This window comes from Camellia sinensis, chromosome 2 (genome assembly GCF_055761805.1).
Source record: "Camellia sinensis isolate YWXY chromosome 2, ASM5576180v1, whole genome shotgun sequence".
Taxonomy (NCBI): Eukaryota; Viridiplantae; Streptophyta; class Magnoliopsida; order Ericales; family Theaceae; genus Camellia; species Camellia sinensis.
In genome coordinates this window covers 74886353-74909200 of record NC_138962.1, presented here as the reverse complement: position 1 = coordinate 74909200, position 22848 = coordinate 74886353, and the positions used below count along the sequence as shown (strand labels likewise).

At 32.9% G+C, this 22848-nt stretch overlaps 1 protein-coding gene across 1 annotated transcript; it reads right to left on the bottom strand.

The window, feature by feature from the left end:
- Positions 1-1817: 1817 nt before the first annotated feature.
- On the bottom strand, positions 1818-5755 carry LOC114305511 (uncharacterized). The gene is made up of 6 exons (XM_028250601.2): positions 5486-5755; positions 4548-4751; positions 4276-4449; positions 4083-4189; positions 2916-3232; positions 1818-2629 (listed from the first exon to the last, which is right to left on the bottom strand). Exons 1-6 carry the CDS (start codon positions 5600-5602, stop codon positions 2025-2027), a joined length of 1524 nt encoding a protein of 507 aa, XP_028106402.2. The 5' UTR covers positions 5603-5755; the 3' UTR covers positions 1818-2024.
- Positions 5756-22848: the final 17093 nt, after the last annotated feature.

Sequence of the window (22848 nt, the reverse complement as noted above, 5' to 3'; positions counted from 1 at the left end):
TCATTTTTGTTTTTCATATTTCTTGAAATAAAAACAATGAAAAGTTCGAAAAACTCCATTTGGTAAGCCTCTCAAATTATAATTCCACCCATTGATTTGAGTGTGCTGTTTCTTTTGAGTTTTCAAATCATAATTCTACACCCATTTCTCAAAACTCAATTCAAAACATAGTCATTACTTTTCAAAACTCATAACCAAACATATAATTCAAAACTCTTTTCAGAACTCAATTCAAATTAATATTTTAATTTTGTTAAGATTTTAAATATTTTAATATTTAAATATGTTACGATTTTTAAAATTTTTGAATATTTTTGAATATTTTAATTTCAAAATATTATGATTTTAATTTTTTAAATTTTAAAATATTTTATAAAAATAAATTCAAACTCTATTTTATAAAAATATTTTTAAATATTTTAATTTTTTTGTTATGTATTTGGTAACGATTTGAGTGTAGAGTTGTGAAAGTAGTATGCAGTTTCGATTTATGCGTTTGGTTAGAGCATCTCCAACGGTTTAGTATTTTTTTCACCAAATTTGAGTAAAAAATGGCTCATTTTCTCAATCTGATATCAGTTGCTCCAACGGTGCATCAAAAAAAAGAATCATCCCGTGGGTCAACGAGTTGGTCAACCTGTCAGTTGACCGGTAAGGCAAATTTTTTTTTTTGTGACCTTTTTGAACTTTTGAACCTACCTAACCGTTGGTTCAAAATTTTTTTGAACCTTTTGAACCAGTAATTTGAATCATTTGTACCAGTTCGCAGGCCAATTTTTGCATGAGCTGGTCGACCGATTGGTCAACCGTGTGGTCGACCACCATGTGTAAAATTTTCACAAATTTCAGCTTTAACGGCTATGCACAGTGAATTGGTGAACGGAGCAACCCGTCCTCAGTTTGGTGAAACGTTTGATATTTTCTCAATTTGATACTATTTTGGTGCAACCGTTGGAGTACAAAAAGCAGTTTTTTTTCCATCAAATTTGAATTTGATGTTAGATTTGGTGAACCGTTGGAGATGGCTTTATGAGTTTTAAAAATAATTTCTTAATTGAGTTTTTGTTTTATGTGTTTGATACGATTTGAGTGTAGAGTTGTTTTTAAATTTAAAATATTAACATTTTAAATTTTTTGAATATTTAAATTATTTAAATTTTTACGATTTAAATTTTTTGAATATTTATTTTAATTTTTTACTTATTAAATTTTTTAGATTATTTAAATTATTTAAATATTTATGATTTAAATTTTTTGAATATTTATTTTCAAAAAAATTATTTCTTTTGTAGTATTTTCAATTAAAAAATTGATTAATGTTATTTTCTGTTAATAATAAATTTTTTTAATTGAATTTTAAAAAGAGTTTAGTTTTGAGTGTTGATCAGAATTTTCAATAGTGTGAAAGTAGTGTATTTTGTTATGAGTTATAACAATTTGAATTAAGTTTTAAAAACTCTTTCCAAAACTCATAACCAAACAAATTTCTTACTTCACATGTTAAATCAAACTTTCAAAACTCAACTTCACACTCAATTTAAAACTCAATTCAATATTCTATTTAAAAATTATAACCAAACAAATTTTCTACATTTAAATTATAATTTCATAATTCATAAACTCAAAATACAGCTTATACTCTCAAATCATATTTATAAAATTTCACCACTATGTCTCTGTGCGTGCACGCTTGTGTGTACGGCGCGCGTGCTCACTTGTGTTTTTATGCTTGGAAATTTGAAACGTTCTTTAACTTTATAATAGGGAGATATTTTCAAAAGATCCCTCTTTGTCTTTAGGAAAAAAGAAGAGCAAACTTAGAAACAGGAAACTATGTTCCCCTAAGATTTGCATTTATAGAAAAGGGAAATGGAAAGCATTTCCATTACCTATCTACAAAGTAGAGGAAAAAGTCATGAAACAAACAAGTGTGTAGAAACATTAACTTCCACACACACACACACACACACACACACACACACATGCCTGTTACATCCCCTATTTTCCTTGCCTTCACTGCCATATCATGTCCATCGTCGGACTTCGTAGTCAGCATCAACCACTTCATAATCATTCACCTTTGGATCTGAGAACGCGTGTCGATAGTTGTTCCTCGAAAGATGCATCATTTGGTTCTCATAAGAAACTTTCGGAGGCAAGTAACAGATGGGCTGCTGTGGGTAGACTAGGCCACCGTGTGTCTTGAAATGCTCGGTAGTACCCAAAATCGAATTATTGACACCAATGTCGTGATTTGTGCCAACGTTGCGTACGGGGTTCATTGCTTCCTGTGATGGCTCAAGCAATGAACACATTGACTTCACCCTGGAGAGGACTGTTCTCTCATCCGAGCATACAACTAGGGAGTCACTTAGCAAGTGGTTTTCAATGTCACAAAGTATCTCAGTGTTTGGATTAGGCCTACCCACTACTCCCCCAAAAGCTGGTATACGATAGCCTTGACATGAAAAGGCCACATTGGATTGTGCTGCCGAAGTAAGAGTGGATCGTAGCCCTTGAGTCGCATTAATATTTTCGACATTTTTCCTTTCTTGATCCCAATGTGCTGCCGTTTGCTTGTCAAACATGTAATTATTAACATTCTCATCTGTTCGCGGAAAATCCATAACTGGTTATGACATAACACCAAAACACAAATCAATACAATATTTTTTAAGGTAAAAAAAAGTCCATGGTTTTAAATAACAACATTGGGATATGTATTAGTATTGGCTACAAGGTTATAAATCGATTAATATTGGACAATATCAATTGATATATATATATATATATATATGTATATATATATTAATAAATAACGGTGTCAAAAATTCAAAATCCTGAAGATATGTAATGACCAATATTTAAAACATTGCTTGAATGTAGAAATCATATATCAAAAATTACTTGCGTACCTGACATTGGTGAATTTGAGTCCACAATATGAATAGGTTGTTTTGTTATTCTGAGGTTGTGAACTGGATGGCGAGGAGGAGCGAAAGAAGATGTAGGAATAGATGAGAAAGAATATGGCAGCCTCGGAGAAACTGGTGATTGGTATGCACGGAAATCAAAAGACATATCAGTAGCCCCAAAGATGTTAGAGCAGAAGTAAGGAGATTCAAGCGTTGGGAAAGGTTTCTGGCTGAGCACAAACAGACGATGGTCGCATTGCAAAAGCTTTTCATAGTGTTTTTCAAGAATTCCCGGAGGAAATTTCACATAATGCCTCCTGCAAAAAAGTCTATTCATTAATGGATTTTCTTTGTAAGTAATTTCACTTAGCGTAACGGTGTTTAGGATTATCAAAATCAATAATGGTAGTCTAAGATTTTGTGTATTTGATTCAATTCCGACAAAATTAGTTCTAGTTATGAATCGATACTTTGCCTTCATTGACACCATTCCTCAAGTGGTAAAATGAAACCAAAAAATAAAAAAATAAAAGAAAATGTCCGTAAGGCTATTTTATTTTTATTTTAAATTTCAAAATTTTGGAAAAGCCAACGTGGACTGTTTGGTATAGTTTCTGGCATTTTCAAAGCCGCCTCCATTTAGTTGAACAGTACAAGCTATACCTGGGTTTGCTTGTTAGCAATTCTACAAACAGTTCCTTGTCAACCAAACAGGAACATAAGTAGAAAAATATCATTAGAAACAGAGAAAAAAGAACTGTTTCGAAACAATATTTGGAATTTTTAAAAAAAACAAAACAAAAAACAATTACCCATTTATTTTTTTATTTTATTTTTGAAAATCCTGCATTAATGAAACGGTTTGGTATAGTTTTTGGCAGCTTGGAAGCCTCCATTTAATTAAAGCTATCTGGGCTTGTTTGTTAGCAATTTTACAAAAAGTTTCTAGTCTACCATACAGGAACAAAACTAGAAAAAAAAAAAAAAAAAAAAATCAATAAAAAGAAAGAAAAGACAAATGTTGGAGGCTTAATTTAAGAACTCCCCAGTTCATCAAATTAATCTTTAAATAAAAAGATGTAAAAACTGCTTTCAAAATTTCACAAATAGAAACCAAAATTAAAAGACACAGGAGGAACTAAAAAAAGAAGAAGATTTATGTGAAACCTGCAAAGGGGAGCTTGACCTCCGGTAAAGTCCGATGACTGCTGCCAAAGCGTATGCTTTCGTGGCTGCGGATTAGTCTCTCGGAAGAACTGAGGCGGTTGTTTTAACTGCACACATAGTCACCAAAATTAAAATTAGATTTCCATAAAATCATTAAATGATGATGTTTTTGATCGAAATTCATTAAATTAACCTCGATTTCTAGAATCCCCGGCTCATTATCACGAATGGTAGCTCTAATCGCCTCGATTTCAGACCATTGTATTTCAATCTTACTCTTCAAAGGCCCTTCCAAAACTTCCCACACAATTTTCTTCTTCGCGTAGTAACTTTTTGCTATCAAATCGCCTTCGTGCTTAGAAAGCCTCTGCAAAAATTTCAATCAATTGCATTAAATTAATCCATTTGGATTGAATAGAAACACCTTTTTTTTTTTCTTTTTTTCTTGGTATGCTCAAAATTTACCTCCCAAGTGCCAATTTTAAGCAATGAAGCAGGGAAGTTTGAGGCCTTCAACTTCTCAACGATGGGTTGGGAATCATCCATCTTTGCTCGATAACCGTCAATTGAAGAGCTTGAGCCCCTTAATTGGGATAATTTCATCTCTACCAAGTTGACAAAAGATGGTGTTTTTCTTAATGTCAAACCAAGAGGACTTGTTTCTTCTTTCTACAAATAGAAAGAAAAATTAATGAGATTACTATTGAATTGAGGAAAGTAAAATACAGAGCATCAATATTTTGAAGCTCATGAATAAATAACAAAAAACTCAAAAACTGATACACCAAAACCACATGTCAAAACTATTTAAAACCTCTTTCACACTACCCATAACAGAAAAGAACAAAAATGTTTGAAAAAAAAAAAGAGATAGAAAAAAAGAAGAAGCAAAGAATAAGAATTGTTCAAGATAATACAGCAAACTAAACAACAATTTTGAAGTTCTTGAATAAAAATTAGAAACCAAAACTACAAGCTGAAGACTGATGTACAAAGCCCATCAAGGGCTTGTTTGGTGCAATTTTACTAGTGTAGTTAAATAACTTAAATAAGTAGAATAAACGAATTATTGAGAAATAAAGAAGATGTGTTTTTAATTTTTATTTTCTGATTATAAGAATTGAAATCTGTTTGATACAAGCCATAAAACAATAGACTGGCCAATAAAAATTTAAAAAAGAAAGAAAGAAAAGAAAAGGAAAAAAAACAATCTAAAGATTTGCATGTGCACAAAACCATTGAAACACAGTAATGCAAAAACACCAATTGTGGAAGAAACAGAGGTCCTATAATGGTTGAAACTGTGTCAAGACTCAAGGTTCTAAAACCCATAAATCTCTCAAAAAAACTCCAGAAGATTCAATTCCGCAGAGAGAATCAATAAAAAGAGGAAGAAAAAAGACCTGGTGATTGGATTCCGAGAAAATCTTCATCCTCTTGGAAGCAGAGTTGTTGTATACGGGGTTGTGAAAGTCTTGAGAAGAAGAAGAAGCAGAGAAGCCTCCAAGCTCTTCAACCATGGTGAGACAAACAAACAAAAAGTATTATACGGTAGGGATTACGATAGTTTTGGATTACTAGTATTATACTATACTATCAATAAATAAAAACAACACCTATCTGGAGAACCCCCCCCCTATGAAGTAACCCTATCAATGAAAAGATGGATTCAATTTTCTATCTCACGTGTGTGTGTATATATACGAGGACAGAGAAGAGGAGAGAGAGAGTAGCTTGTTTGGTTTGGTTGTGCTTCTTTAAAAATATTTTTTAGAAAATTTTAATTTTTAATTTTTTGTGTTTTTTATTTTTATTAAATTTTTTTAATATTTTAAGTAATTTTTTTTTACTTTTTAAACATACCTAACATAAATATATTTAAAAAATAAAAAATTTGTGAAACAAAACCTTTTAAAAATTCCCTAAATACCAAAAATATAAAAAAAATATGAAAATTCAGTACATTTTTTATATTTTTATGTATTTATTAAAATTTTAAAATATTTTTTCACAAATTTTTTACTTTTTAGATACATCTAAATAAGGTGCATCTAAAAAAGTAAAAAAAATGTTTAAAATTTAAAAAATATTCACTAAAAATAAAAAAACACAAAAATCAAAAAATTAAATTTTCAAAAAACTTAATTAAAAAATCTCAAACCAAAATGCAAATTCTTTTATTTTATTTTTTATTTTCCAAATAAAACGCCCTTTTTGATGGGAAAAAAAGTTATTTGGTGGTCGTAGGACAATGTCAGGTGTTGTTATAAGTGTTTTGATTGATAAAAAAAAAATTATAATTTTATATTAAATAATTAAAAAATATGAATAGACTTGGTAATTTATGGTTGGTAAGGACATACACCAGTCCCCTGAACAAACAAATAATTTAACAATGATTGAGGTCTTTGTTTTTTTTAGGAATCCTCACAATTCCTTTGTATCTCAATCATTGATGGTGTAAATTTTACATATACATTAATGATTGAGATCTGAAAGATGTGGGGCTCTCTCTAAAAAAAAAAAAAAAAAAAAAAAAAAAATCCCAAGCATTTTTCTAAATAATTTTTCCTTGTTGACCATGACTGATGACGTCATCAAATAGACGTGGTGGATTACAGCAACTCCTTCGGATTACGTTTGTCACACGTTTGAAATTAAAAAATATATTAAAATATTTAAACCTCGCTTAGCCTAACCTATTTTAGTTCATTTTTTTATTTTTTTTGAGTCATATCAATTAGCATCTCTTCTCTATTTTTTTACATATTTTTTTATAAAAATTCAAAAAATACACTTATTTAGGACATTATAAACCACCCCTTACTTAATATGGCTGAGTATGAGTGTTTACAAATTTGGAATTTATTTTTTGAATTTTTCTCAAAAACAGACATTCATTTATATGAACACCTAAAACCATCTCTAACAGTTCATTAAATTCATTATCATATTTAAATTTGATGAAAAAAAATTCTTTTTGTACTCCAACGATTGCACCAAAACGGTATCAAATTGAGAAAATATCAAACGTTTTATCAAACTAAGGATGACTTGGACCTTTCAGCAATTCACTATGTATAGTCGTTGAGTCGGACCCATCGGACGATCGGCTGAATGTCTGGCCGAATATCCCCCTAGGGCCCTGTTTGTTTGGAGAGTTAGAGAGGGGATTAGAATTGGTAGTGAGGTGGGATCCACTAATATTGTCTTTGTTTTGAGAGATGGGGAGGGAATTGATAGTGAGCTCCGGATTAGGATGGACCTCCCCAAGGGAATTCGGATAGGCCTCCAGGACTTGGTATTAGAAAAATAGTCCGGCGGACTAAATTTATTTATTTATTTATTTTTATTTTATTTTTTACATGTCGGACATTTTTTTTTGAACATTAATGCTTAATTTTTTATATTTTTTGTTAAGTAAAAATCATTATTTTATTTGTTTTATTTTTTTCTAGAAATTTTTTTATTTTATTTTTAAATTTTTTTTATATGTTGGGCATTTTTTTTAAAAAACATTAATGTTTAATGTTTTTATATTTTTTATTTGTTTTATTATTTTATATAAAAATAATTTAACAATCCCTACACTAACAACTATCATCAAAACAAACACAATTTTACTTAATCTCATCACTATTAATCCTCTCACTAACAATCCCCTCATTATTAATCTCCTCCATTCTACCTCTAAAAACAAACGGGGCCTAGATAACCACTTTAAGGCAAAAAATTTACATTGATAGATCGACCCCTTGTCGACCGCCTTAGCATCTTTTTTAACTCCATTTCCATTTTTTCCTAAATTCATTTTCATCATGTTCTCTTTCTCAATTCTCACCTCTGATCCACTCTACATCTCCAATTTCAATTCCAATTCCATTTCCAATTCTATGAGTATAGGTTGAGCACCCAAGAGCTCAATCTCAAATAGAAGATGAAGTCCATATTTTTATCTCTGTATTTTTACGTTGATTTGGAATTTAACAATAATCTTTATGCATCCCACATTTTACAAATCTCTCTCTACCTACCAAACCTCTCAAACTTCTTGATCTTTCTCTTTCTCTCTTTTAATTTCTTATCCATTAAGTTTCTTTCTCTCTCTCTCTAATCATCTCTCAATTTCTGATCCATAGTTGTTCAACCTTTTTCAATTCCTCAATCTTCCAATCTTCTTGACTAACAATTAAATTATGTAAAAATATATAATTTGTATATATACATGTTCTGAAGAATTCTCACTGTGCATATTCTGAAGAATTCTTGTTTGAATTGAGGAAACAAAAATGAAGATAACAATAATAATAATAATAATAATAATAATAATAATAATAATTTTGCTCTTCCTGGTTGACCAATCGGTTGACCCTCCGAACGTCCTGTGATTTCACGAAAGCTCCTTTGGAGCGTCTGATATCAAATAGAGGAATTGGTCATATTTTTAGTTAGATTTGATGAAATGTTTGATGACCCGTTGGAGATGCTCTTATACTATGCTAATTTAATTTTTACTATAGAATTTATTATTCAAAAAATTTAGCATTTGTAAAATAGAAAAATTCTATAATACACACCCAATTTTAGAGTGTGTTAGTATATCATATGTCTCGGTTATTATTTTGTCTTTGGTTATAAAGTTATCACTCATGGTGTTAGGTATAATTTATTATGATTATTTTTTTAATTTTTTTTAGTTATGACTTATTATTATTATTATTTTGGTATAATTGAAAATAATTTAGTTGTTACATTTGTAGTAATTAATTGCATATGATACTCACTCTTTTGAGGGTGTGTATTCTAGAATAACCCACCGAAATATCATACTGTGTCACTTTAGTAGTGTTTTCCATAAATAAAAATAACAACATTAAATAGATTATTTTTTATTACATTTTTTTTAGATTTGTTATTTTTTATTACTGTTAACACCATAAATCTGCAATTTTTATTATTATTTATTATTTATATAATTGCAGGACACGTGGCATCCTCTTATTCATTTGGAAGTTAAAGGAAGTTATAAAGATAATGGAGAATATGAAGGACAAAGTGGATGAGTGGGAGGACAAAGTGGATGAGTGGAATGACACATGGCAAGACAAGAATGAAGATGGAAGAAATGGGTAGTTACTAAGTAGTTATTGCTGTATTTTTTCTTCTATAAATAGCCATTAATGGCTACATTGTAAAGGGCCAGAATTCATAATCAAAGACACTTGATTTCAATATTTCTTGTTATTTTCCTTATCTTAGGAGTAGTTTAACATAGATTTATATTTCGAAGCATTTATTTTCAGCATTTTCATTTCGAAGCATTTTATGCACTTTCTTTTCGAAGCATAGGAGTAGAGGTAAGTAATTATTACTTTGATTGTTCACTCAATCATCTTTCTCCGTTCCCCATTCTTCTTTTAATTTTTCTTTTCTTTACACTTGGCAATCTTGAAGTCCTCTTCGTTGAGGCAAAAGAACCGTCAACACAATCGCTTGATAATTGGCTTGAATTTAATCTGTAAGGATTTTTCAATCCTTGCTGGCACGCTCGCATTTATGATATTTTCCTTCGTAGGAAAAATAAGCCAACATTTTAGCCAACATTTTTTGGCACGCCCAGTGGGACGTCAAGTGTAATAAATGGAAAATGAATTGGATTTGTCCATTTCAAATAGCCTAGATGAAATTTATTGGCGTAAACAAGAAATTTTGGATCTTCAAGAAGAGATCCATTTTCTTGATGAAATAAATTTTCATCCCTTACAATATTGTTTGGTGGAAGAAAAAAGACACCATTTAATTGGAGAAATTCATCAACTTGGTATGGAAATTCGCCAATGGAATGATGAGTTATCAACTCTCACTACCAAGTCTTTAACTGAGGCCTTAATGGCCGGAATTGGTGAATTTTTTCAGAATTTTTCCATGGTTAACAATAGCAAAAGCAAAGAGTTGATTTCATCAATGGCTCGGGGGGTTCAAGAATCCGTTTTTAAAGAGCCAAATTATGAAATTAACATAACGAAAGAGCATGTTTTTGAGCCAAATTTGGCTAAGAATGATGTTTCATACATGGCTCGGGGGGTCCAAAAATCAATTTTTAGAGAGTCAAGTCATGAAAATAACATTCTTATGGGGGATTTTCATAAGCCATTAATGGCTAACATGGAAAAACAACCTACTTTGCCAAAGAATTATGAAAATCAATTCGGCGAAAGTCATGTTTTTAAAACAAACATGGTCAAGGATAATGAACAAGCCACTGTTCATGAATTCAAAATTTTTGACAATTTTCAAAATGTCAAAAAGTATGAATTTTCATGGTCACACTATACCATGACTTTTGGTGTTCAAAATCCTTTTTGGATTTGTGGTTCACATCAAAATATAATTTTGATGATGTGGCTAATAAAATTAACAAATTGTTCTTATGAGTTCGAAGCACTAAGAACAAGGGATGACCATTTAAAATGCATGAATTTGGCTAGAAAAAGCCTGTGCATTTAAATAAATGGTTGAAAATGGCTTATCTTTTCAAATTGATGGCCAATTGTTTGTATGTACACAATCAAAGCATCGAAGATACATTCGAAGCATCAAGAGTTGTTTCGAAGGTTGATTACTCTACTTTCGAAGCTGTATAAAGCTTTGAAGATACATTCGAAACATCAAGAGTTGTTTCGAAGGTTGATTACTTCACCTTCGAAACTGTATAAAACTTTGAAAACTTTCGAAATGTGTACATCTCTTCAAATATATGTAAAATGACAATTAATTAGTTATCGAATAATGCCTGTTTTTGGCATCATAAGTTGGCTCGAAGAACAACAGTTTTGGTGTCTTCGAAGAAATAATAATTGGTTCGAAGCACAAAATTAATATTTCCATTAATTATGTGTGAACCAGAACATATAAGCTTTGAATAAACCACAATGGTTGGCCAAAAACAGCTTCGAAAGCCGTTTTGCCATAAGTTGCTTCGAAAGCTGTTTTGCCATAATTTTGTAAGCTTCGAAGCTCTCTATCTTGCATCAACAACAGCTTCGAAGAAATAATAATGGTGGTTGTGAACCTTCGAAGCTTTGTCGAGTATTTTTGAGGATGTAATTCGTCTTTGGTCGGTTCCATCGACCTTCGAAGAATGATTTTGGTCCTTTATATCACTTTCGAAGCTTGTTACTAGTCATAATTCGAGTCATCTAGTCATAATTTCATACTCATTCGAAGCACTTTATTGGTGTTGTTACATCATTCGAAGCACTTTACTGCTTAGGTTAGTCATGTGCTTGGTTCGGCCCTTCAAAAATTCAAGTAAACATCATTTTTAAGGGCCGCGGGGGGTAATGTTAACACCATAAATCTGCAATTTTTATTATTATTTATTATTTATATAATTGCAGGACACGTGGCATCCTCTTATTCATTTGGAAGTTAAAGGAAGTTATAAAGATAATGGAGAATATGAAGGACAAAGTGGATGAGTGGGAGGACAAAGTGGATGAGTGGAATGACACATGGCAAGACAAGAATGAAGATGGAAGAAATGGGTAGTTACTAAGTAGTTATTGCTGTATTTTTTCTTCTATAAATAGCCATTAATGGCTACATTGTAAAGGGCCAGAATTCATAATCAAAGACACTTGATTTCAATATTTCTTGTTATTTTCCTTATCTTAGGAGTAGTTTAACATAGATTTATATTTCGAAGCATTTATTTTCAGCATTTTCATTTCGAAGCATTTTATGCACTTTCTTTTCGAAGCATAGGAGTAGAGGTAAGTAATTATTACTTTGATTGTTCACTCAATCATCTTTCTCCGTTCCCCATTCTTCTTTTAATTTTTCTTTTCTTTACACTTGGCAATCTTGAAGTCCTCTTCGTTGAGGCAAAAGAACCGTCAACACAATCGCTTGATAATTGGCTTGAATTTAATCTGTAAGGATTTTTCAATCCTTGCTGGCACGCTCGCATTTATGATATTTTCCTTCGTAGGAAAAATAAGCCAACATTTTAGCCAACATTTTTTGGCACGCCCAGTGGGACGTCAAGTGTAATAAATGGAAAATGAATTGGATTTGTCCATTTCAAATAGTCTAGATGAAATTTATTGGCGTAAACAAGAAATTTTGGATCTTCAAGAAGAGATCCATTTTCTTGATGAAATAAATTTTCATCCCTTACAATATTATTTGGTGGAAGAAAAAAGACACCATTTAATTGGAGAAATTCATCAACTTGATATGGAAATTCGCCAATGGAATGATGAGTTATCAACTCTCACTACAAAGTCTTTAACTGAGGCCTTAATGGCCGGAATTGGTGAATTTTTTCAGAATTTTTCCTTGGTTAAAAATAGCAAAAGCAAAGAGTTGATTTCATCAATGGCTCGGGGGGTTCAAGAATCCGTTTTTAAAGAGCCAAATTATGAAATTAACATAACGAAAGAGCATGTTTTTGAGCCAAATTTGGCTAAGAATGATGTTTCATACATGGCTCGGGGGGTCCAAAAATCAATTTTTAGAGAGTCAAGTCATGAAAATAACATTCTTATGGGGGATTTTCATAAGCCATTAATGGCTAACATGGAAAAACAACCTACTTTGCCAAAGAATTATGAAAATCAATTCGGCGAAAGTCATGTTTTTAAAACAAACATGGTCAAGGATAATGAACAAGCCACTGTTCATGAATTCAAAATTTTTGACAATTTTCAAAATGTCAAAAAGTATGAATTTTCATGGTCACACTATACCATGACTTTTGGTGTTCAAAATCCTTTTTGGATTTGTGGTTCACATCAAAATATAATTTTGATGATGTGGCTAATAAAATTAACAAATTGTTCTTATGAGTTCGAAGCACTAAGAACAAGGGATGACCATTTAAAATGCATGAATTTGGCTAGAAAAAGCCTGTGCATTTAAATAAATGGTTGAAAATGGCTTATCTTTTCAAATTGATGGCCAATTGTTTGTATGTACACAATCAAAGCATCGAAGATACATTCGAAGCATCAAGAGTTGTTTCGAAGGTTGATTACTCTACTTTCGAAGCTGTATAAAGCTTTGAAGATACATTCGAAACATCAAGAGTTGTTTCGAAGGTTGATTACTTCACCTTCGAAACTGTATAAAACTTTGAAAACTTTCGAAATGTGTACATCTCTTCAAATATATGTAAAATGACAATTAATTAGTTATCGAATAATGCCTGTTTTTGGCATCATAAGTTGGCTCGAAGAACAACAGTTTTGGTGTCTTCGAAGAAATAATAATTGGTTCGAAGCACAAAATTAATATTTCCATTAATTATGTGTGAACCAGAACATATAAGCTTTGAATAAACCACAATGGTTGGCCAAAAACAGCTTCGAAAGCCGTTTTGCCATAAGTTGCTTCGAAAGCTGTTTTGCCATAATTTTGTAAGCTTCGAAGCTCTCTATCTTGCATCAACAACAGCTTCGAAGAAATAATAATGGTGGTTGTGAACCTTCGAAGCTTTGTCGAGTATTTTTGAGGATGTAATTCGTCTTTGGTCGGTTCCATCGACCTTCGAAGAATGATTTTGGTCCTTTATATCACTTTCGAAGCTTGTTACTAGTCATAATTCGAGTCATCTAGTCATAATTTCATACTCATTCGAAGCACTTTATTGGTGTTGTTACATCATTCGAAGCACTTTACTGCTTAGGTTAGTCATGTGCTTGGTTCGGCCCTTCAAAAATTCAAGTAAACATCATTTTTAAGGGCCGCGGGGGGTAATGTTAACACCATAAATCTGCAATTTTTATTATTATTTATTATTTATATAATTGCAGGACACGTGGCATCCTCTTATTCATTTGGAAGTTAAAGGAAGTTATAAAGATAATGGAGAATATGAAGGACAAAGTGGATGAGTGGGAGGACAAAGTGGATGAGTGGAATGACACATGGCAAGACAAGAATGAAGATGGAAGAAATGGGTAGTTACTAAGTAGTTATTGCTGTATTTTTTCTTCTATAAATAGCCATTAATGGCTACATTGTAAAGGGCCAGAATTCATAATCAAAGACACTTGATTTCAATATTTCTTGTTATTTTCCTTATCTTAGGAGTAGTTTAACATAGATTTATATTTCGAAGCATTTATTTTCAGCATTTTCATTTCGAAGCATTTTATGCACTTTCTTTTCGAAGCATAGGAGTAGAGGTAAGTAATTATTACTTTGATTGTTCACTCAATCATCTTTCTCCGTTCCCCATTCTTCTTTTAATTTTTCTTTTCTTTACACTTGGCAATCTTGAAGTCCTCTTCGTTGAGGCAAAAGAACCGTCAACACAATCGCTTGATAATTGGCTTGAATTTAATCTGTAAGGATTTTTCAATCCTTGCTGGCACGCTCGCATTTATGATATTTTCCTTCGTAGGAAAAATAAGCCAACATTTTAGCCAACAATTACTTAATAGTTGTTTGGGAATATGTTATTTTAGTAACATTTTGATTTTTTGGCTAAAATATGAAATAAAAAAAATTAATATATTTGTGATGACTTTTTAGTTTTTTACAAAAAGATGTGCAAAAAGTAAAGAGAAAAAAGAATCTTTGACTTTTTTTATATATATATAATTTGTTAGATTTTTGACTTTTTAAATGGTTTTTTGACTTTTAAATTAAAAAAATGATGTTTTCAAGCGAGGCGGATAACATTTTTCACTACATTATTTTAGTATTTATTTATTTATTTTTTGGGATTCATATAATAAAGGTCAAAAGAAAAAATAATGATGATTTCTGTATTTTGTGTTGAATATAATTTTTTGGGCATCCTCTATTGTAAGTTAAAATTTTAAGGGTGAGTTCTGTCAAATTAATTCATATTGTTTGATATATGAACCAATCACTACATCGAATATGTAATCAAATGAGTTGGGACTTTGCAGTTCCATCTGCAAAGGAGGACGACCAATATGTTAGATTAAGATACTTGCTAAACTGTTGATAAAATCTCACATCAATTAATAATAGATTAGATTATTTAAATGTAAATCAATATCTAGTGATTATACATATTTTATTTATCATAAAATAAAGTGTGTACTGTTGTTTTGCTGAGTGTATGTAAGAGAAATGTTAAAAACTCATAATTATAAATTTATAAATTCACTTATAATGATATGGTAAAGGAGCTGAATCCTATATCACTGGGTGTATAACAAATTAAAAGTAAACATCTATCATACCACATCAATACAAGTCAAATTGTAATTTTTTTTTGAGATCTCAAATAGTTTCCTTAAATAATTAACTTGATCATTATTAAATCCAACAAAATAAAATTAGCATGATTTAGCATGGTTATAGACATTTGCTAGCTCTACAAAAGAAAAAAAAAAGAAAAAGAAAAAAAAGAAGGGCTGAATGAAATCCATATTAATATTGGCAAAATAACATTTCAGCATAGAAGATTAAAACAATTTACAAATGAATGAAAATCTTTTTAGGTGCAAGTCAAGTTTTAAATTACAACATACTTCAAATTACTCCAATTTTTTTTTTTTTGTTTTTGAGCACATAGGCCAGAGTTTCATTTCTGAAACTCTTGGGCTTCAAGCTTAAATTTTTTTGTATCAAAATGATATTATTTGTTAAAAAAGACACTTATCTATTCAAACTTTACCTATCTTTCTATTTGTTCAAATGTCACTTATCTATTCAAATTTTCTATTATTTGTAAATGTATCACCTATCTGTTCAAATATCTCACTATTTGTACATGTGTCATCTATTGATTCAATATCACTTATATGTTCAATTCACTGTCACCAGCTGTAGCCATTTTTGGCCATCATCGTCCGCCAACTGTCAGTGACTTTTCCTGCTCTGATAACTTTTTAGACCATTTTTTAACACTTGCTCTTATCACCAAAAGAGATTAAATGTTGGACAAAATTATATTTGACCTCCTAGGAATAGACTTTTTACCAATTAACTACTTTTTTCACTAATGTATAATTTTGTAACCCCCCCCCCCCCCTCCTTCCTTTTTCTCCGTTATACTTCTAATAGTTCATTTGGAAAGTGACTTTTTTAGTGATTTTCTAGTTTTTAGTTAAAATATGAGGTGAAGGTATGAAAATTATTTGAGAATGATTTTTTAACTTTTTATAAAATAAAATAATGCAAAAAGTACTATAAAGAAAAAATCTTTGACTCTTTAATAATTTTTTGACTTTTTTTGTTATTTTAGTGACTTTCTAGTTAAAATCTCATCTTCTCAAACGAGGCCAGCAATGAAAAACATTTTATTTATCATATTTGAATTGAAAAATGATATTTATACAAAATTTTCATATAAAATTTACGATAAGAGTAATATGTCAATAACATTTTTATAATTATAAATCAAAGTAATAGATATGTTAACTCTTTATAAAAAATTTTCATTATGTATATAAATTCTGCTTATATAGTATTACCTATCTGAATTTGGAACTTTGTAGTCGGTTGAAAGTGGGAGATCAACTTAGTGGCATGCTAGTTATTAATCCCTGACTTTAAAAAAAAAAAATTATATTCATAATATGGTACATTGTACTTTTTTTGAACTCATGGTACATTGTACTTGGCATTTATTTTTAATGTAAAAGCATTAAATACCTTATCAAGAGTTCAGTTTGACATCATCAAATACATGAGTGTTACATCATCAAATACATGGCTTCTCTTTTGCATTTATTTGTTGGGCAAATTACGCTCACCTCCTTTGAGATTTTGACAAATATAGAGATCTTTTTTGTTATTTAAATAACTACACAAACCTCTCCTACTTTAACTAATATTGTCAAGATTCCCTCATTCCGTCAATTTGACACAAACGACTTTACTTACATATACTAAATGACCTCATTACCCTTGCTTTGGAGTAGGAAAAGACTATAATACCATTTGTACCCTAAATCCCTAATTCACCACCTATTCTGATTTCGATCGAATTTGTGGGAGGAAGAAGAGAGAGAGAGAGTGTGAGAGAGAGAGATGAAATCTTTGAAGAAGATCGATCGGTATGAACAAACAACGAAAAAGCTTGAGATTTTGGTTCGATCATTGTTGCCAGTGCAAAATGTAAAAGAGATTAATCAGTGAGAAGTTGTTTTTAGGGCTTTCAGGAAAGATTTCAAACCTTTTATACTTTGTCGCCGTTTGTTTTCTGGAGTAGCAGTCCACTCCAGACTATTAGTGATGAACAGTGAGCCTAGCTCATGTTTGCTTTGGTTTTGGAACTTTGGATTTGTAGTCCCTTTCGGAGTTATACACCTTGATGAACGGATGAGTAGTCTAGGTTGGGAGATGTTGGGTGATCGGTCGCCCATGGGGACATTCGGCCGAACATCCGACTGGTCAACCGGCCAAGTGCAAATTTTTTTTATTATTAAAATGTTGGGCATTTTTTTTGTCTTCTTTTTGTTATGATTTTTTATTTTATGCAATTATGATTGTATTGTATGAACTTTTATTTATGTTTATTATGAAATTGGGGATTTGGTTTTGTTAATTTATTGTAAAAAACAGTTTTCTTCTTAATTTTCTTAGAAATAATTATTTGAAGAATTTTTTTTTATTCTTTTTGTTATGCAATAATGATTGTATGAACTATTATTCTGATTTTTTTTATGTTTTATTTTTATGAATTTGGTTACATTTATATGAGTAATTGTTGAATGGAGTTTTTTTTTTTTTTGTAACTAATTATTACTCATTATGATCACAATATGGTTGCATTCCCTTATTTTGATTTAATCAACTATAATGGCAAAATGGGCAGAGTATATGATGTGGACCCAAACATGTATTTCTACATTGATGTCTTGAAGGATGTGATTGCAACTGTTCTTTCTCACATTACTTGTAGTGAAACAATAGCTATCACATCGCATTGTGATATGCCTGGTACTGAGAATAAGAGATTAATAGAAAATGATCTTAATGTGTTGGATATGTTTTATGTGCAATGTAGGAGTAAAACAATTAACTTATATGCAGATATTGCATATTCTATCGGAATGGAAGATGGTGGAGATAGAAATGATGTTGGAGATGGAAATAGTGGGGGTGACGGAGTACGTACTGTAGATGTAGATAAAGAGTACCATGAAGACAATGTCTATGGGTTTAGTGATGAGGATAGGGATTGGAATGCAATTGTTGATGATGAACATGAATCAAATGGCATTGAGAGTTTGAGTGATGAGGGTAATGAGGAGTCAAATGAAGATGATGATGATGTACTTAGTGATTACCAATCTGGTGGTGATGAAGTAAAATATTCTAGCAGTGATGATGAATTTGATGGTGAAGTAGACTGGATGGATGATGAAGAGATGACATATCCAGGCAACCAATTTGATAGTACCTATAGTAGGAAAGAACCATATTTCAATCAAGAAGGAGAAGTGGTATTAGAAAAGGAAATGATTTTTCTAGATGTACATAGGTTTAGAGATACATTGAGGGACTATGCAATGCAAACTGGTTTCAAGATAGTGAGAGACAAAAATGGGAAAGTTAGAGTAATAGCCCATTGTGCTGCTGAGGGATGCCCTTGAAGGATTCATGCATCTCCTCTTCCAGATGGGATCACTTACCAGATCAAAACCTTGGTACCTAATCACATATGTAATAGGACAAACCAAAATAGTAAAGCAACATCAACTTGGATTGCTAAGAAATTGGTTGACAATTTTAAGGATAATCCACACATGGGGTTAGATACTATGCAAGTGAAACTTAACAAACTGTTTGGAATTGAGGCTTCAAGAATGCAATTGTATAGAGTCAAAAGGAGGTGCAAGGAGGAGTTGGGGGGCGATCATGGGAGAGAGTATGTGTTGCTACCAACATATGTTGAGAAGATTAAGAAAACAAACCTTGGTAGCTTAGCTGTCATAAATTATGAGCAGCCTCATACCCTAGTCTCAGAAGATAGGGAAGAACCAGACCCTATTCCTTAATATCCATTGTTTCAAAGGATCTTCATATCATTTGAGGCAATGAAAAAAAGGTTTATTGATGGATGTAGGCCCTTCATAAGGGTGGATGGTTGTCACTTGAAGGGTCCATATGGTGGAGTGTTAATTTCAACAGTTGCCTTAGATAGAAATAATGGTTTGTTTCCATTGGCATTGGTAGTAGTGGATGGTGAATGTAAGGATAGTTACTCTTTCTTTTTGGAGAACTCGAGAACAATCATAGAAGATGCACTAGCTTCTAGGCCATGGACCATCATGTCTGATCAACAAAAGGTAATTTACTTACATATTTAACAACTGATTTACTTACATAATGCATTATCCTCTATTTGCATAATTTTAATGCTTACTAATATTACATTGTTTGTGTGTACAGGGCCTTGACAAGATTGTGAGTCAGATTATACTAGAGGCTTGTCATAAAAGATGTTGCATGCACTTGTTCAACAGTTTCAGAGCCAAATTTCCTGGATTGATATTAATGAAGCAATTTTGGAAAGCTGTAAAGGCATATAAGCAGAGGGAGTATGATCAAGCTATGTAAGCCATTAAGGACATATCAAATGATGCTTTTATATGGTTGTAAAAAGTTCCAGTTGAAGGAAAGTCTAGGCATGCATTTGATAGTAGGATAAGGAGTGATCACATCACTAATAACATGATAGAGTCCTTCAATACTTGGTTAGGAAATATGAGATATCAGCCAATTCTAACCATGTTGGAGAACATAAGGTGCAAGTTGATATGTAAGTTTCAGATGATATATCAGAAGGCTCTACAATGGAAGTCTAATGTCACTTTGAACATCAAGAAAAGCTTGAGGTCACATTGAAATGGTCAAGATATTGCAAAGTAGAGTATGCCGGAGGTCGTGAGTATGAGGTGAAGGATAATAAAGGGGTGAATCATATTGTCCATCTTGGCATGATGACTTGTGTATGCAGAGAGTGGGAAATATCTGAGCTCCCATGCAAACATGTTGTGGCTGCAAGTTGTCATAGTAGATTGACCTTAGAAGATTTTGTCCACCCATACTACTCTAAGGAAACTTGCTTGAGAGCCAATGGTAGGATTATACGTCTCATCTCAGACCATACCATGTAGACACTTATACCTGGGGACCTTTTACAACCTCCACCTCTGAAAAGATTGCCAGGAAGACTAAGGAATGTTAGAAAGATGGCTGCTCATGAGCCTCCAGCTGGAACAAGTCAAAGTAAGATATCTAGTACATTGAGATGTAAATGGTGCATGCAATTTGGTCACAATAAGAGAACCTGCCAAAGAGGTCCAGTAAGGGGTAAAGCTATTACAGTGGCACAAGTGGTTATAGAGGCAGTGGCATAAGTGCTGGTAGAGGCAGTGGCACACCTGTGGAGAGGGGTAGAGGTTTTATGAGAGGCACTTCAACTGCAAGGGGACTTCCATTAGAAGAGGAAATTCAATTAGGAGGGGCACTTCAACTGGGAGGGACATTCAACTAGAGCAAACACTTCAACAAGTGGGACAGGAAGTTCAACTAGAAGAGGCAGGGGCAAGGCCAAGGACAAGCATGCACATGTAAGTTATTCTCACTTGTTTAGTCTTTTCATTACCTTACTGGGGTTATTTTGCTTATCCATTTATGATACTCATGCATATTTATTACCTTACTTTAATTTGGAATTTAGGATATTGTAGACACCCCATTTTTGATCGACCTTAAGACTCGGACATCATCGATTGAGCGCTCGGTAATTGCGCATGTTGTGCTCATTTCGAGGTTACAGAGTTCTTGGCTAAGAGCCTCGCCTCCGGACCTCGGGACCCTTTGTACTTTGACTCGGTCCGCGGACCAAGTTTTGTTTTCTCTTCCCGAAGGGAGAGAGAGGTCTTGTAGACCATCTCTTAGTGGTCATAGACTACTTTTCGTGATCATAGGCCACTGTTCCCGTTTGGAGACTAGTTTTTGATTTTCGGAGCCGTCAGCCGTGCGCCTCGATTCGGGACCGCTTAACATTCTCCGTTTGGCACGTTTTTTGAAACACACCTTGTTTCCTCTGTCTAGAGGGACACTGTGGTCCGGGAGACCACTTTTGTGGTCATACGCCACTTTTTGTGCTCAACAGCCAGTTTTCGAGGCCCCTGGCCGCGCGTCTTGCCTCCCCAACTCTTGTTTTGTATCCGTGTTGGTTCGTTCTCTGCATGAACCTTGTTTTCCTTATTTGGAAGGTGGTACAAGGGTGGGAGACCAGCTTTCTCCTTGGAAACCACATTTCTCCCCGCCAGATGATTTTCTGGTCGGGAAACTGGTTTTCTTGGTCTTTGGGCCACATTTTCTAATTTCCCACCCTACCATTGGATTGCTTTCAGTGTGGAGACCACCAATTACCCTGGCCGACCACTTTTTTTTGGGAAACCACTTTGGGTGGTCGGCCGACCACTAAAAGTAGCAGGCCGACCACCTTTTCTGGTCGGCAGGTTTCCTCATGTTTTGTCTGACTGAATGGATGCCAGTTGTGCCAGCTGGAGGGCACAGACTGTATCATCCATACACGTGTATGGAGGGATGACATCCAAGTTTAGCTTCTCTAAGAAGCTTGAACCCTTTGTTTCTTCTATAAGAGAGGCTCTCCCTTTCCTTGAACCAGGTTCAGAAAAATTTCCTAAGGCAAAAACACATATCTCTCTCTATATCTCTATATTTTGAGCCAAAAGTGTGTATGGTTCTTGACCTTTAACACCCAAACTCTTAGCCATACATCCTTACCATTGAACTGAGGTTCCTAGAGGTTATTTTTGGAGGTTAAAAGGGTGGTTTTGGGCTGAGGAACTTGCTGGTTTTGCTGAGTTTCAAGGGTAATCTCTTTTCTCTCTTTTTAAGCTTTGTCTTGATCACTCTCTTAGCCATACTTGCATGCTTATTTGAGCTTTGTTGTCAACTGAAAAAAGCTACATATTTAAGTGTTTTTTATGTTTGTTTAAGGCCCTTTTGGTGCTGAGGGTCATCTTCTCTCTTGCATGCCCTATTTGGCCTTGTTTTATGCCATGCCATAAGGCCTTTGAGTTAACCCTTGCATGGCCTTTTAGCCACTGAAATCCAGTGGATTTTCAGTGGTTGGCATGTGATTTTGAGGCCCTAAATTAGAGAGGGGTGACCCTCTCTCTTTTGGTCTTGTTTGCTTGCATTTTTGGCCTATCAAAGGAGCATATGTTTTCATACTTTCAAGGCTCGGTTCAGGCACTTTTTGGTGACTTTTCAGGCCTGCCTAGACTCTGTCTATGGTTAGTTTGGTCACATTGGGTTTGCCTCTTGCATGTGTAGAGTAATCCCTTTCGTAGCTTATCAAAGTAGCATGTCATTCTTGCATGTATTGGTCATATTTCAGTGGATTTTTGGTCATCATTTGGCATGCCATGACTCTATTTTTGGTTGGTTTGGTAGCCTCTCGCATGCTTTATATGCTTGTAGTGTAAATCATGTTTACTAGCTTAGAATGCATGATGTTTTGGCCCTCAATTCTAGCATATTTTGGCCATGCTTCAACCTGATTTTGTTTATATTTTGGGCTACCTTAGCTCTGTTTTGAGGTCTCTTGGTCGAAAGATGCTTTCCATGCATGCTTGTAGTATAATAGCCTTGACTAGCTTCGAGTTTTGAAGTCCCTGGCATGCTTAACTTGAGTATTTTCATGTTTTGGCATCATTGAGCATGATATTTTAGAGCATATAGGGCTGTCATACTTCCATGTTTTCCACTCTTTAAGTGCCCTTGA